General features: G+C 48.1%; 1 protein-coding gene across 3 annotated transcripts; it reads right to left on the minus strand.

Moving 5' to 3' along the window:
- Nucleotides 1–18: 18 nt before the first annotated feature.
- Nucleotides 19–6,755, minus strand: LOC109768280 (malate synthase). Of its 3 annotated transcripts, XM_020327017.4 has the most exons (6): nucleotides 6,478–6,754; nucleotides 5,029–5,259; nucleotides 1,707–3,276; nucleotides 1,283–1,611; nucleotides 875–1,205; nucleotides 19–793 (listed from the first exon to the last, which is right to left on the minus strand). In XM_020327017.4, the coding sequence occupies exons 3-6, from the start codon at nucleotides 2,082–2,084 to the stop codon at nucleotides 140–142; spliced, it is 1,692 nt and encodes a 563-aa protein (XP_020182606.1). In that variant the 5' UTR covers nucleotides 2,085–3,276; nucleotides 5,029–5,259; nucleotides 6,478–6,754; the 3' UTR covers nucleotides 19–139. The 3 variants fall into 3 exon arrangements, with proteins under 3 accessions (XP_020182606.1, XP_073364880.1, XP_073364879.1); XM_073508779.1 differs by having other exon boundaries at nucleotides 5,114–6,755; XM_073508778.1 differs by having other exon boundaries at nucleotides 5,029–6,755.
- Between the last annotated feature and the right edge of the window lie 9,046 nt (nucleotides 6,756–15,801).

A 15,801-nucleotide genomic window follows, 5' to 3' on the forward strand; every position in this document is an offset into this window, starting at 1 on the left:
CAGAAAATCTAACGCAACTTTTCATAGTATAGTTCTGCTCTTTCTCTCCCAGATGATTATTCTGTTTAAGCAACACAGCCAATATAGGTACTATGTATTTGTGTATGCATGTGGCAGCGTTCTTAATCTAGATTCCCAGTCAGAGCTTGGATGCCGCCCCTCTGGGATGGTGCACAACGATGAGGCCGTAGGCGTCCAGCGTGAGGAAGTCGTCCAGCTCCGGCGCGACGCACTGCCGGATGAATATCCTGCCAGCCTCCTTGTAGCGCCCCCGCCGGAACCTGTCGGCGCCGACCTCCTCCTGGACCCTCGCCATCTCCTCCTCCACGACGTGCGCGAGCAGCTCCGGCGTGGCTCGGACCGCCACGCCACCGGCGTCCAGCACCGCGCCGTGGTGGAGCCACTGCCAGTTCTGCACGCGGCTGATCTCCGCGGTGGCCGCGTCCTCCATCAGGTTGTACAGCGGCACGGAGCCGGACCCGCCCAGCCACGCCGCGAGGTACTGCACACCGACCCGGGTGTTGAGCCGCAGCCCCTCCACCGTGCGCGCCCCCCGCGGCGGCTGGATCAGGTCCTCCTCCGTGATGGCGTCGACGGGCGCCGCCGCGTCGATCTGGTTAGGCTTCCCGCCGAGGTGGCCCTCGAAGACCTCCCGGATCGCCGGGATGAGCCCCGGGTGCGCCGCCCACGTGCCGTCGTGCCCCGCCCGCACCTCCCTCAGCTTGTCCCCGCGCACCAGCTCCAGCGCCGCCTCGTTCGCCGCCGCGTCGTCCTTGATCGGAATCTGAGCCGCCTGTCAATTGAATTTGAATCGCATCGATCACCCGTGGAGCGGAGTTAATTGACTGGGAATGGACGAGCGCTTAGTTGTTACCATGCCGCCCATGGCGTGGACGCGGCGGCGGTGGCAGGTGCGGATGAGGAGGTGGGAGTAGGAGCGCATGAAGTGCTGTGCCATGCCGACGAGGGCGCGGTCGGGGAGGAGGCGGTCCGGGTGGGCGCGGAACGTCTTGACGTAGCTGAAGATGTAGTCCCACCGCCCGCAGTTGAGCCCCGCCGAGTGGTCGCGCAGCTCGTGCAGGATCTCGTCCATCTGGAACACCGCCGGCAGCGTCTCCACCAGCACCGTCGCCCGGATGCTCCCACGCTCGATCCCGGCCACCCTCTCCGCCCTCTCGAACACGCCGTTCCATATCCTCGCCTCCCTGCATGCACGTACGCTCGACTCGATTTGCAGGAATGAACCATCACGAAATGGGCACACGAACTAGTATGAGCTTACCTGGAGTGCTCCATCTTGGGGAGGTAGAAGAAGGGGCCGAACCCGGCGCCCTGGCCGGCGCGGAAGGCGGCGTGGCTGTGGAAGAAGTAGAGCCCGAAGTCCACGAGGCAGCCGATGGCCGGCTCGCCGTCGATGAGCACGTGCGCCTCCGGCAGGTGCCAGCCGCGCGGCCTGACGAACAGCTTCGCGGTGCGCTCGTCGAGCTTGTACACCCGGCCGCCGCGCGCCGCGTCGCGGAAGCTTATGGTGCCGGCCACGGCGTCCCGCAGGTTCACCTGCCCGCGCATCAGGTTCTCCCACGTCGGCGCCAGCGCGTCCTCGAAGTCAGCCTGCCACGTCCACGTCACGTTTTTACTTTGTTACATGCACGTACCTTTGGGCCCTGGTGCTGCACTTGTACGTACGTACGGCCACGCGGGCTTACCATGAAGACCTTGGCGCCGGAGTTGAGCGCGTTGATGACCATCTTCCTCGGGTCGGCGGGGCCGGTGATCTCCACGGTCCGGTCCGCGATGGCCGGGGGCACGGGCGCGCACGCCCATTCTCCCTCCCGGACGAACCTCGTGGAGGGGTCGAACCGTGGCAGCTCGCCGGCGTCGTAGCGCCGCTGGGCCTCCCGCCGGCGCTCCATGGCGTACCTGACGGCGCCGCGGAACTCGCGCTGCAGGCCGGCCACGAAGGCCAGCGCGTCGCGGGTCAGGATGGCCGCGAACTCCGGGTCGTAACGGCCGCGGATGTCCACGCCCTCCGGCGTGTCGTAGCACTGCGCCATCGCCGGGGTGCTGTTGTGCAAACTGGGCATTGTGCTTGTGTGAGCAGAGCACCGCGTGTGTAAGCGGGGATGATAGGAGTGTGCAGCTCGAGCTCGGCGAGTGGAGCAGATATATACGCGCGGCAGGGGGGCGCCGAGATCAGTTTAGGATTTGAAATTGTATTCGATGGCGTCATATGTGTGCAACTTGTGTATTCGAAGTGGCTACATCAAGCGTCGCATGTGCATGGATGATGAAGATGAATGACGAAGAGCTTCGAACAGAAACGTGGTTGTTACGATAAGGCATGCTGCGCCGTTGTTTGGCTGTAGCCTTGCGCATCAGCGCGCATGGCATCGGGTAGGCGTGGCTTGTTTCTTTGGCACACCGGGGAGATGGTTTTACCCGTCGCGCGTTGGCCGTTTCTGTTCATGTTCTTATCCATCTGCTCGGTTCGGGTTGAGGAGGAGGGAGAGCCGTGCCGCCATGGGCCAACTGCGCGGCTACGGTGTTCTTCAAATGTAGTACAGTAGGAAAATAGTGGGAAATGGTAAAAGAACTCTATTGTAGGAAGATCTAACCTTTTTTTTGCGGGAATAATACTTGTATTACTCAAAAATCAAGTTCTTACAATCATCTCGGACAATTGACAAAATCTCCTCCGGGCCTGAACCGACCCACGTAATTGTCCGACCCTCGACTCTAGCAAGACTAGCTAGTTTATCGCTCGCTTTATTTTGATGAGGAAGAAGAATAATACTTTATTGGGACTGTCTATTTGACATTTGACTGTTTTTTAATTCGAAAACAGTCAAATTTCCCGACCAATCAACACAATACATCTGTATTAGCAGCAAAATCATCAAAAAACAGAAAAGAACACCTAAACGGGTCGGGTAAACATCTCACGCGGTTCGTCCTGGACAAACAAACCCCCCTCCCGATCAGGGGACCACATAGCACATGCTAACAAGTTTGCAACGCACGCAAAGACCAAGCCCCTCCACAAAACAGGGCTAGAACAAATCTGGGAGCCGCCCATGGGAGAGGCAGCCATGGCAGATCGGGGAGGAGGAGAAGGAAGAGCAAACACAAAATTCGGAGAGGGAAATGTACCTGAGGAGAAGCAGCAGGGAGATCAACAACACGATCATCTACAGGTCAGCAAAAACAGTCGAACACCAACTCCCTCATCCATCATCTCTCTTCACCTCTTGCAAGAACAAAAACTGAAGGAGTTTCCTTCATGTACAAAACAGATAGATCAACATCAGAGAACATCCCAGAAAATTCCATAGTGTAAAAAACCAGAAAATTACAGTGTAAATCCCCATGTAACTAGTCTTGTTCCTAACAGATTACACTGTAAATTCCCCATAAATTCCAGTGTAAATTATACATTGTAAATACACAAAAATTACAGTGTGAATCATAGACATCAGAAAACATTTCAGGAACCTAGTCAATTTCCAGTGTAAATCCTAGAATTTTACAGTGTAAATCCCCATGTAAAACCAGTCAATTTCCAGTGTAAATCCCAGAAATTACAGTGTAAATCCCCATGTAAACTAGTCAAAATTCCAGTGTAAAATCCCAAAAAATTACAGTGTAAATCCCCATGTAAAACCAGTCAATTTCCAGTGTAAATCCCAGAAATTACAGTGTAAATCCCCATGTTAACTAGTCTAAATTCCAGTGTAAAATCCCAGAAAATTACAGTGTAAATCGCCATGTAAACTAGTCAAAATTCCAGTGTAAAATCCCAGAAAATTATAGTGTAAATTTCCAGTGTAAACTAGTCAAAATTCCAGTGTAAATCCCAGAAAATTAGAGTGTAAATCCCCATGTAAACTACTCTTGCACCTAGAAAATTCCAGTGTAAAATTCCCATAAATTCTAGAATAAAGAAATGATGGAATTACATTGAAAAGTATACACTGTAAAATCCCCATAAATTCCATTGTAAGCATGTAGACAAAAGATGAAGTTACAGTGTAAATCATAGACATCATAAAAAATCCCCATGTAAATCCGGTGTAAATCTAGTCAAAAATCCAGTGTAGATCCTAGAAAATTACAGTGTAAATCCCCATGTAACTAGTCTTGTGCCTAGAAATTTCAAGTGTAGATTTCCCATAAATTCCAGAGTAAAGAAAATGGTGTAATTACATTGAAAGTACACTTTACAGAGTAAAAAATGCAGTGAAGACAAATGATGTACTTACAGTGTAAATTACATAGTAAATTAAACTGTAAATGCAGACTTACAGTGTAAAATATGAAAATTACACTGTAGCTACCTGGAAATTTTCCACTGTAAAATCCCTAGAAATTCCAGTGTGAAATTAAACATGTAAAAATCCAGTGCAAATCTAAGGGTTTTTACACTGTAAGTACCTAGTAAATTGCAGTGCAAAACCCCTAGAAAATACAGGGACTATCTCCTGCCCCTCTCCCAATAGAAAGAAGCATTTCAAAAAAAAAAACTTTCATCTATTACTAAACGCTTTGCTGCTCATGATTATGTTAACACTGACATTCTGCTTTCCAAATGTCACGGGAGAGGAGCGTGATGAGGGTAGTAACTGAAGAGGATCTACTAAGATTGCCATAGGAAGAACTCATACTAAATGTGAGGTGCAATTGCTTTGGGAATATGTTTAAAATACATAAAAGGGTAAAAAGCTAACAATAAAAACATTTTCTTTCACTGCGCTCCTTCATTCCGACATTATATACAAGGTAAAAATCCCAAAATCAAAAAAATACCAGGTACATTCAGGAGATGTCTAAAAAAAGAACTTGTGATGAACCTTGCACGTACATTCAGGAGAGGGATCTATGAACATCACCGAAACTATCTACGAAAACTCCAGGAGCAAATCAGATGACAGTTTCATCACAACAAGAGATGACAATGTAAGCAAAGCAACAGCTGAATAACTATTACAGGAAAATGCCGAAGGAAAACACACTAACAATCAATAAACTTACTTTGCAGACACTGGAGGCAGAATTGCATCAGGAAATGCCAGCAAGCGAAGATGGGGGAGGAGAATCCAATCCCTGGAACACAAACCTGTTCTACAACATGAATCTGCAACAGGAACCATCTTCTGCAAAATCATTAGGCACGAAAGGTTCACCCCCAGAATCTGCACTCTCTAAAGATGATACTACAGGAACATCCGGATGAGAGGCTTTCCGTAGCTTACCCATTTAAACCTATAAACAAGGAGGACAAAAAGGAAAAAGAAGTTAAATAACAGTGAAAGGCATCCAATTAAAACATACAAAATCACTGTAATCTAACTGACAATTACAGTACTGAACCATAGAAACTATAGAGTAAAAGTTGGTGAAAAATAAAGTTAGCTGAAGCATTTGAAAAGTCCTATAGTACCAATCCAAGCAAAGTACAGTGACATTGTCGGGTAAAACTACATTCAAATTACACTTCCAATCCGCTGTAATTACACTAGGACAATTCACTGGAAAAACATTAGGTAAAAAAAACTGCAAGACAAAGTGCACTGTAAGCTTGGGATAAAATTACACTGTAAATAATGTGTAGCTTACACTGTAAACTTGGGACAAATTCACTGTAAAAATTGGATACATTACACTGTAAGTGCAGGACAAATTCCACTGTAAACATTGGGTACATTACACTGTAAGTGCAGGACAAATTACACTGTAAACTTGGAACAAAATATGCTGGGATTACACTGTAAAAATTGGCTAGAATACACTGAAAAGTGCTATACATGAAGGGGGGCATGTACATAATCCCCCAACTCCCTTCAGAAAATTACACTGAATGCGCTGTCACAAATTACACTGAAATTAAACTCAAAAAATACATGCCTGCTTGAACTCAAAACATCATACAAACATCTTAGGTGAATTATACATCAGCATGATAAAAAACCTAACCCTGTATAGGCACAAAAGCAAGCTACATAGCTGCATACAGCAGCAAGCATCAGGAATAAATAGACCAGAACACAAAAATCCGCGGAATCACGCACCTGAGAGGGGGGGGGGGGGGGGGGGGGTGTCACATCTACATAATCCCCCAAACTACAACAACCCGGACAGGAGACAGGAAAACAACCACCGCATCTACAACTACATCAGCGGCGCGGGGAGGCGCACAAATCACGCACCTCCACCTCCAGTAGGGAGTCAACCATAAAATCATGCATCTATTATGCATCTCCAACTACAAAACAGGTGCTCGGGAAGACACAAATCACGTATCTCCAACTCCGGCAGGTAGTCAACAAAGTCATGCATCTACAACTACAAGCAGGTGCTCGACGGCACACACACAAATCAGTCATCTCCACCTCCAGCAGGGAGTCAACAACATCATGCATCTACAACTACAACAGCGTGCGAGACGACAAGGGCACGACGACAGGAACGACATGAACTCACCTGGATCTGGAACCAAGACGCAAGCAAAAAGCACATGGGCAGAGAGCGGAAGAGAGCGGGAGAGAGGAACAAAAGAAAGGAACCGAAATCAAAATTGAGCGGCGAGAATCGCCATGGACAGAGAGAATCGCCTACTGTGCTATGCCGCTCGAGCTCGCCCTCGAGCTTATCGAAACAGAGCGTCCAGAATGGGGAAAGTGCAAAAGACACGCTCTCCCAAATTCAAACAAGACAAAAACCGAACAGAGCTGGACCGGCGATAACGGGCGGACAGAAAACCGCGCCCGGCAAAAAAAAAGCGGACCCGGAAACGAACCCGAACAAAAAACAAAACCAGCGCGAATCTCGGCGCAAAAACGGACGGACAACAATTCGAATGACGACGAATTACAAAACACTCAGCTGTAAAATAGCAAATCAGACTTTATTTCCACAACCAACGATGTATAGATTGACTGGTCCAACTTTTCACCTGAAATCATTGCCACTGCGATGCTCGAGTCCATCTCGACTTTGATCGGAAGGTCCGATCGTTGGATCGCAAAAGACAATCCTTCCATACACGCGCACAACTCCGCTTCTAAGGCATCCTTGCATGAGAACAAGTCTCTGCAAGCTGAAAAAATGATAGTGCCGACGTTATCACGTAAGATCATCCTAGCGCCCGCTCCTCCTTCCAAAGAAAATGCTCCATCAGTATTCAATTTAACCCATCCAGGGCGTGACGACTTCCAAGCTGTGTCCTGTACAGGAGCCTTCCCCTGAGGTGTAGCTAGATCATAAGATGTACTACCTTTTCCTTTAACTGGATCACAATGTTCAAAGTTATAACGGGGTGCGCCAAGGTGACCCCTTCTCGCCTTTCCTGTTTAATTTGGCTGTGGAAGTTCTATCTAAAATGGTCCGTAATGCTCAGGAAGAAAAGTTGCTTACTGGATTGGCACCAGACCTCGTTGAGAATGGGGTGGCCATCCTTCAGTACGCTGACGATACGGTTATATGCTTTGAACATGATAGGGAAGCCGCGGTTAATCTAAAACTTCTGTTATATATGTTTGAGCTTATGTTGGGGCTAAAGATTAATTTCCAGAAAAGTGAAATCCTATGCATTGGGGGGGCGGGGGGGATGATCATACACTAGCCTTTTATTCGGAGCTTTTCAATTGCCAAATAGGACATTTCCCGATGAAATACTTGGGAGTTCCAGTCAGTTATTCGACTCTTCGTAACCTGAACTGGAACTTTGTGGATGAAAGATTCCTGAAATGTTGTGAATCATGGATTGGTAATGCAGCCTCATCCCGTGGGAGGCTTATTCTCCTTAGTTCCTCTCTTACCAGTATTGTATATTTTTATATGGCCATGTTTTTGATCCCTAAGATGATTATTAACAAGTTGGATAAACACCGTAAACGTTTCTTTTGGAAAGAACATGAAGGGCGAAAGAGATACCATTTGGTGAAGTGGACTAGAATCTGTAGATCTAAGAGTAAAGGGGGGCTGGGGGTGAAAGACCGTCGGAGACAAAACATTAGTCTACTCACCAAATGGTGGTGGAAACTTGAAACACAGCAAGGCTTGTGGCAAGATGTGATTCGGGCTAAATACCTTTAAAAAGATACTATAACCTCGGTGAAATGCAAGTTTGGTGATTCTCCTATTTGGAAAGCTATAATGAAGGTTAAAGAGCACTATTTGGCTGGTAGGGAAGTGGTTCTGAATTCTGGGAACATTGCTAGAGTGTGGAATGACTCCTTGAATAGTAACCCTCCTCTATGCTTTAAATATCTTGTTTTGTATAATATTTGCAATGATCAAGAAATAACGGTGGCAAAATTCAAAATGGGGGTGAGTGATGACTTCTTTCCAAGAGGACTCCATGCTCCTTTGACAAAGCAGTGGGAGGAGCTTCGAGCTAATGTTGCTTTGTGGCCTAGTTCGGAGGATCCATACCAAGTAATCTGGAACTTGGGTAAAAAGAAAAAAATCACTACCAAATCGGTTTATGAGCATTTGGAGCGGAATTTAGCTGGGTGCAATTACAAATGGATCTGGAAGGCGAAAATTCCCCTGAAAATTCAAATCTTCTTGTGGCAACTCTTCCAGGACGCGGTCCTGACAAGGGATGTCATGAATAGGCGGAAATGGGCAGGCAACCCAAAATGCTCGTTCTGTAGAGAGAGGGAGACATCTCAACATCTGTTTTCACCTGTCCTGTAGCTCGGGTAATCCGGAGGACGGTGGGATGTGTTTTGGGCACTGAATTATGCCCCAACAACATTTGGCAATACTTTCCTTGGTGCTACGTTTTCCTTCCTGATGGGGCAAAATTCTACACATTTGGGCTGGCGACCATGTGTTGGGCAATCTGGAACAGCCGCAACCAAGCTACCTTTGAAAAGAAAAAAATTGAGAACTCCTTTTGATATTGTGTTCTCTGCTTGTGGATATATCACTTACTAGGCAGGGTTGATGAGTGAAGCTGATCGAGAAGCGATGGAACATGGAGCCAAGATGCTGAGGACCAATGCCTCGACAATGATGAGGATTTGCACGGCGCCAGGTGGGGTGATGGAAGACTGATGGAGGCGTCTGCTTCTCTGGCCTCGATCAAAGCTCGCAGAAATAGTTTGGTCCCTGGGTTGAATTACTGCTATGCTGCTCCTGCGTGAGCTTGTTATCTCTGCTCATGTGTGAGCCTTTTTGGTTATCTTTCTAGGTGTGGATGTTAAAACTGTTCCCTTCTAGGTTGGTAGTTCTATGGTGTCCTTGGGTTTTCACCCCCACGGTTAGCTGCTCGATGACGAGTGCTAGCAGTGGGTTTCCCAAGGATGCGTTGAACTCGCTCTCCCCTTTTTCAGTTTCCTTTGATACCTTCTTGGAACTGATGTATTTCCTTTATGATGAGTAATGGAAAGGGGTTATGCCTGGTTCAAAAAAAAATGGATCACACTGGGAATTAAGCTTGACGCCGGCTAGTTCGTCCAAGTACCTTTGAAGAAAACCGACGGACACAACCATGGGCGGTGTAGGTTTTGCATGTGTTACCTCATTTCGAACGAACCAACTTCTCCAGAAGATTAACAGCAACATGCTTCTCTAAATATCATTCAACGGGGCTAATGCATGAAGAAGCCATTCCTTCTCAATATTCTGTATAGACTCAAGTGCAGGAATGTGCCAGATCGTAGCCATTGATGCGTATAGATCATGTCCAAACTGGTATCTAACAAAAGGATGGAAGTTGTCCTCTTCTTCCATACCGCAGACGGGACACGTACCGTGTTGCTCCAAACCAATTTTATGCTTATTCTTCCACGTCGGTAAAGAATCAATCGACAATCTCCAAGCAACATTACTTACTGTAGGGGGAACGTTGCACTTCCAAATGAACTACCAACACGATCTACTGCAGTCCAGTTAAGAACTGGACGCCTTCGCCGTGTCTCTGTTGGCTTCCTCAAATGCCAAAGAATTTGCTGATTTGACCGTGAAGATGCCATGTTTCCCAGGGCCCCAAGCAATGACGTTCTCTCCGAGTCTGGGAGAAACCCTTATCTTCAAAATTTCTTGCACAAAATATTGGCACAGTACCTAGAAGTTCCAAGAACCATTGTCATTAAGCAAGCCAGACACAAAATAGATGCAACACCATGCCTGTTGCGACACTGGTTTGTAAGAGTACGGTCTTGGGATCCAATTGTCTCTCCACACTCTAATACTGCGACCATCCCAACCCTCCAAATTAAACCTTTCTTCAAGAGGTCCAGCCCATGGCTTATAGCTTGCCACGATGATGAAGCATTTCCTGAGAAAACCGTGTCCACAGGGTTACCGTGGGGGTAATATCTAGCCTTTAGGACCTGGGCACACAAGCTGTCCGGTCTAGTCAACAAACGCCGTGCCTGGCGGGCTAGCAATGCTTGATTGAACATACGAATATCACGAAAGATAGCACCGCCTTTGTTCTTGGGCTGTAGCAAGTAGTCCCACCCTCTCCAATGGACCTTCCTCTTTCCTTTGCTAGAACGCCGATAGCAATTCCTCACCATCCTAGTCAGGTCATCACACACAGAGTATGGTAATTTGAAAACGCCCATGATGCATGTTGGCAAGGCTTGTGCAACAGATTTGATCAAAACCTCTCTTCCTGGTTGTGCAAGGAGACCACCCCCCATTGAACCAAGCGCTTGGTGAGACTTGTTTGAAGGTTTTGAAAACGTCCCTTGGACATGCGCCCCTCGGGGGTTGGGAGACCCAAGTATTTTTCTTCGAACACCGTACTTGTAACGCCCAATACATCCTTCACTTGCTCCTGTACCAGCATCGGGCAAGATGCACCAAAAAAATATCAAGCACTTACTGAAATTGAGGCTCTATCCCGTAGCCCTACCATAAAGGTGTAAGATCTAACCTTTTTTTGAAAAGAAGGAATACCCCGGCCTCTGCATTAAGTGAGTACACAACCATTTTATTAAGCAAAGTAGCCACAAAGTACATAGTTCGAAACAAGTTCACTAGCAAAACTGAACAAATATGAATAAATTGTCACAACCAACAAAAAGTACAAGATGACTAGACACCTATCCTATTGTTTTTTAGAGAAAAGGCTCGGAACTAGCCTGAGCAAGGCTCGATTCCTTTGACTTTGAATTAACAAAGCCATCAACCAGCCAGAATTATAAGGAAATAAAAAGAAAACAGGGATGCAACCCCAAAGCAGATGATACAAGGCACTGAAGGAAAGGTAAAATGCCACGGACAATGAAGAAAAGGCTACAGCTAGAGGACCAAACAGAAGACTTGGTGTGGATCAAGAGCTCACCTTGGACACTGTCGGCAATGTGGAGCTGCCCTCCCGAGAGCAAGCAAGAACACAAGAATGACGAACAAGAAATGCAACGTGCACGACCACCACACCAAGAAAACCACTGCGGCCACTAGCAGTCGCCCATATCATGAAGCGCGACGAAGGCACTAGCTATAGAACGGGGCACCCCAGGAAGACACGACAGGGACTGAGCAGCAGAGCTACCAGGTGGAGCAAGACCTCACCAAGAAGGCCGACTCTCAGCCGCTGACGTGTCTGAGTCGCCGTAGAGGGGACCACTATCCCCTCTCGCCCAGGCCGAGGGTGTCGACCCAACAAACAGACCGGACAACACCGCGATGAGAGGACAAAACTTGAGGAGGATGCCGACTCTCCATGGCGAATCATCACCGCAGGAAGAAGAATCTGCCGCCACCAGGATCACACAGAGCATGCTGCCGCCCACACTAGTCCTCACAGATCCAAAATGACGCCTTCAAGAAGGTGATGGCGTCGTGGCATCGCCTCCGCTCAACCAAAGGTTGTGGGTTTTCACCCTGGTGCAGGGGAGGAGGAGGGGGAAGCTGGACCTCAACATCGCCAACAGGAAGGGGAACAACACCAGAGCACTGCCGATGTTGTGGCCGTTGCCGCCGGCCAAGGGGTTACCCTGATCCAGTGCTCCTCACCCCGCACATGCAACCACCAGATCCAGCGGGACACGGGAGGAGGAGGTAACATCAAGAGTTGAGCACGTCGTCTTCAGATCTGGAGTGATAGGGCCGCGGGGAGCCCTCAACAAGACGCCCACATCCGCTGCCCACCCATCGCCATGCAGCCGGGAAGAGGAAGCCCACATCGCTGGAGGGCGCCGCTCACAGCGGAGCAACCACACCCACCCCACCAGAGGCCGACGCCTCGAGCTCAAGGTCCAAGGCCGAGCGACGAAATGACAAGAACCCCACCGCCACCCTCATCAGCAATCGCGCAGGAGTCTCAACAACTGCCTCCGGTGGTGGCAAGGGAGGGAGAGAGGAGGAGGAGGTGGCAGGGGGCTAGGGTTTAGTCGCCCTCGGGAGGGCGAAGCGAGGGAAAAACAATTTCGGTTTCTGAATTACCCACCTATCCTATTGTTGGAACGACATCTATACCAGTTGTAAGTCTCCCAACGGTTGCACCCATAGGCCATATGCTCCCTGACTTCCACATCGCTTAGTAACGACCATGTACGGATCCAGCCAGTCGTCCTGAAGACGACTTGCAATTTTTTGTGATATTTTGTCTGTTCAAGATAATGTCAATCCGACAGTTCCAAATAGCCCAAAGTAATGCACACACTATTACTCGAATATGCGCCGCTATCTTAGGCTCTACCCCGTTTAACCATGTCCCAAATAAATTGACAATGCTATTAGGAGGACTGATTAAATGACGCATGTATTATACACCACAATAACTTGGCTAGTGGATATTTGAGGAAAATATGTTGGATCGATTTATCCTGAACACAGAACAACACTGTTTACTACCGTCCCAACTACGCTTTGCCAATTTGTCACTTCCTTGTGTACAAACCACATAAAGTCCTTTTTTAAAGTCACCTAAATTTTCCTAGGAAGATCTATGGATTGATAGCAAACCTTTCTGTGTATTGTTCCCTAGATTATCCATGCTTTATTTTTAGTCTAAATTTTACTATTGCTAAAGCTCTTGCTGATGGTTTTTTTTCAATAATAAGCAACACAAAGTTGCCTGTCGTTTACATTAAGGGAGAAATAGGTTTTAAATTACATGTTTTAGGTGAAGATGAACATCCTCTTGATCACATAAATGAAGAAACACCCACACCACCTAATGCCTAAAAGAGATACCCTACTCTCTAAACTCTACCTCATTCCACATTGTGTAAGCTTATTATTGGAGATGGGCGTTGATTACCCACAAGTATAGGGGATCAATCGTAGTCCTTTTGATAAGTAAGAGTGCCGAACCCAACGAGAAGCAAAAGGAATTGATAGGCGGTTTTCAGCAAGGTATTCTCTGCAAGTGTTGTAAGTTACTTTGATAGTAAGATAATTGGTAACAATTAACAAGTAAAGAAAGTAGTAAGGTGCAATAAGTGGCCCAATCCTTAATTATGCTAAAGACAACCGCTCCTCTGGGGAGCAAAAGTTCTCCGCCTCTGTTTCCGCCTCGAGACAGCGGCAGCTGATCCCAAAATTCTTCTCTTGATTTTTAGGGTAAATGGGGGATATGACCAAAGGACGCCGGGAAAGGATCTCTACCCCACAAGCCTGGGTGGCACGACCTGGGGGGTGGCCGCGCCCCTAGGCTTGTGTGCCCCTTGTTGGGCTTCCTCGTTACTTCTTTCTCCCAGTGTTTTTTATATATTCCAAAACAAATCTCCATAAAATATTACTTCATTTTGAGCTTCGGAGCATTGCTATCTCTACTATAGCTTTTTTAGGTCAGAATTATAGCTGCCGGCAATCCCTCACCTTTTTGTTTATCTTGCATTTTAAGAGAGAAAAGACACTAGAATTGCATCATAATATGAAATATAACTTCAAAATAATATAAATAACATAGGAAATCATGAAGCAAAATGGATGTATCAGGCGTACAACTCGATTTTGTCGGGCTCGAACTCGTCGATCTCCAAAAAAGAGGAGAGAGCTACCGCTACCTCAAGACCATGTCCCCCGTCTTCCTCCTCCGTGACACGGGTGAGTGAGTCCTAGATTAGGGGGTCCTCGGGTGTCCGGACTATTTGATATGGGCCGGACTGATGGGCCATGAAGATAAAATTAAAGACTATCCCCCGTGTCTGGGTGGGACTCCTATATGCGTGGACGACAAGTTTGGTGTCTGGATATGCTATTTCCTTCCTTTGCAAACCGACTCTGTACAACCCTAGGCCCCTCTGGTGTATATATAAACTGGAGGGTTTAGTCCATAGAGGCTATCAGAAAAATCATTGGCTAGACAACTAGGGTTTAGCCATTACAATCTCGAGGTAGATCAACTCTCGTAACCCATATATTCATCGAATACAATCAAGCAGGACGTAGGGTTTTACCTCCTTTAAGAGGGCCTGGACCTGGGTAAACACTGTGTCCCTATTGTCCGTTGTTACCATTGATCCTTAGACACACATCTTGGGACCCCCTACCCGATGCCGGTTTTGACACCGACATTGGTGCTTTCATTGAGAGTTCCGTTGTGTTGTCGACAGAAGATCGATGGCTCGCCTTGTGATCAACGACGACGCTGTTTTCGGGGAAACCTTTCTCCCTGGTCAACTCTTTGTATTTGGCGGCTTCGTGCTACGTGCGAACTCGACCGATCACCTTGAGCAGGTCGACAGCTACGCCCCTGGTCACCAGATCAGGTTTGGAAGCTTGAACACTGATATCTGGGGAGATTTTATCTTTGAGGGGTTCACGGCCTCGGCCGCCGCTCCCCACCCATACGAAGAAGACCCTTCGGATCCGCTATCAGATCCTGTCCAGGGGTCGACTCTCATGCTCGCCCTGGCCTTAGACCCGGGGCGGACCACTTCGTCCGAAGACGGGAGGATAAACCCCGCTGGACTGTCTCCCATTGCGGAGCTTCCAGCCGAAGACTCAGATACGACCATGCCGTCGGTGGACCCGGAGTCAAACGGGACTCTCCCCGTCATCGGGAAGCCGGACTCGCCTCTGGGCGTCAACTCCGAACTCTTGAGGTCTGCTTCCATCGGGCCCGATCCAATGGTTATTACCGAACCTAGCCCCATAGATCCTCAGACGCCTGTCCAGCCTTCGCTCTTAAACGAAACACTGGACCTAATGCGATCTCTCGCCATCACCGAAGTATCACCTCCGAACTATGCCCGGCTGGAACTAGGGGCTGAGAGCAGGGAATTTTACATCCCACCCACCACCCACTTAATAGCCACTGTCGAGGACCTAACCGACATGCTAGACTACGCCTCCGAAGACATCGATGGCATGGACGACGATGCCGGAGCCGAACCAGGTCAAAACCCGCCTATCACTGGGTGCTGGACGACCACTTCTACCTATGATGTATACATGGTGGACATGCCTAAGAAGAAGGACGACGATGGCACTCAAGACCCAGATGAGGAAAAGCCCGTCGATGAACCACCAAAACACCAACGTTAGCGGCGCCGCTCTCGATCGCATCGAGCGAGGGAAAGCAATACCGGCACCGGAGATAATGACACTCCGGATAACGCTGAAGACTCTGACCACCCCGTTGAGCCTGCGTTCGAACAGGATGAGAGGGAGGAGGGTCAAGTCAACCCCGACGAACTCACCGATCACGGGGATTCAGAAGATAGTAACTACTTACCTGTCTCCAAAGAGGATGTTAGCCTCGGCAACGAAGATTTCATCGTCCCAGAGGAACCCCTCGAACAAGAACGCTTCAAGCGTCAACTCATCGCTACTGCACGGAGCCTAAAAAAGAAGCAGCAGCAGATTCAAGCCGAACAGGATACGCTCAAT

The sequence above is a fragment of the Aegilops tauschii genome, chromosome 2 (genome assembly GCF_002575655.3).
Source record: "Aegilops tauschii subsp. strangulata cultivar AL8/78 chromosome 2, Aet v6.0, whole genome shotgun sequence".
Taxonomy (NCBI): Eukaryota; Viridiplantae; Streptophyta; class Magnoliopsida; order Poales; family Poaceae; genus Aegilops; species Aegilops tauschii.

Coding starts and splice junctions, on each gene's coding strand:
- LOC109768280 (XM_073508779.1), bottom strand. CDS start 2,084: ATGCCCAGTTTGCACAACAGCACCCCGGCGATGGCGCAGTGCTACGAC. Junction 1,612..1,706: donor CCGGCGCCAAGGTCTTCATG/GTAAGCCCGCGT, acceptor TGGACGTGGCAG/GCTGACTTCGAGGACGCGCT. Junction 1,206..1,282: donor CCCAAGATGGAGCACTCCAG/GTAAGCTCATAC, acceptor ACGTGCATGCAG/GGAGGCGAGGATATGGAACG.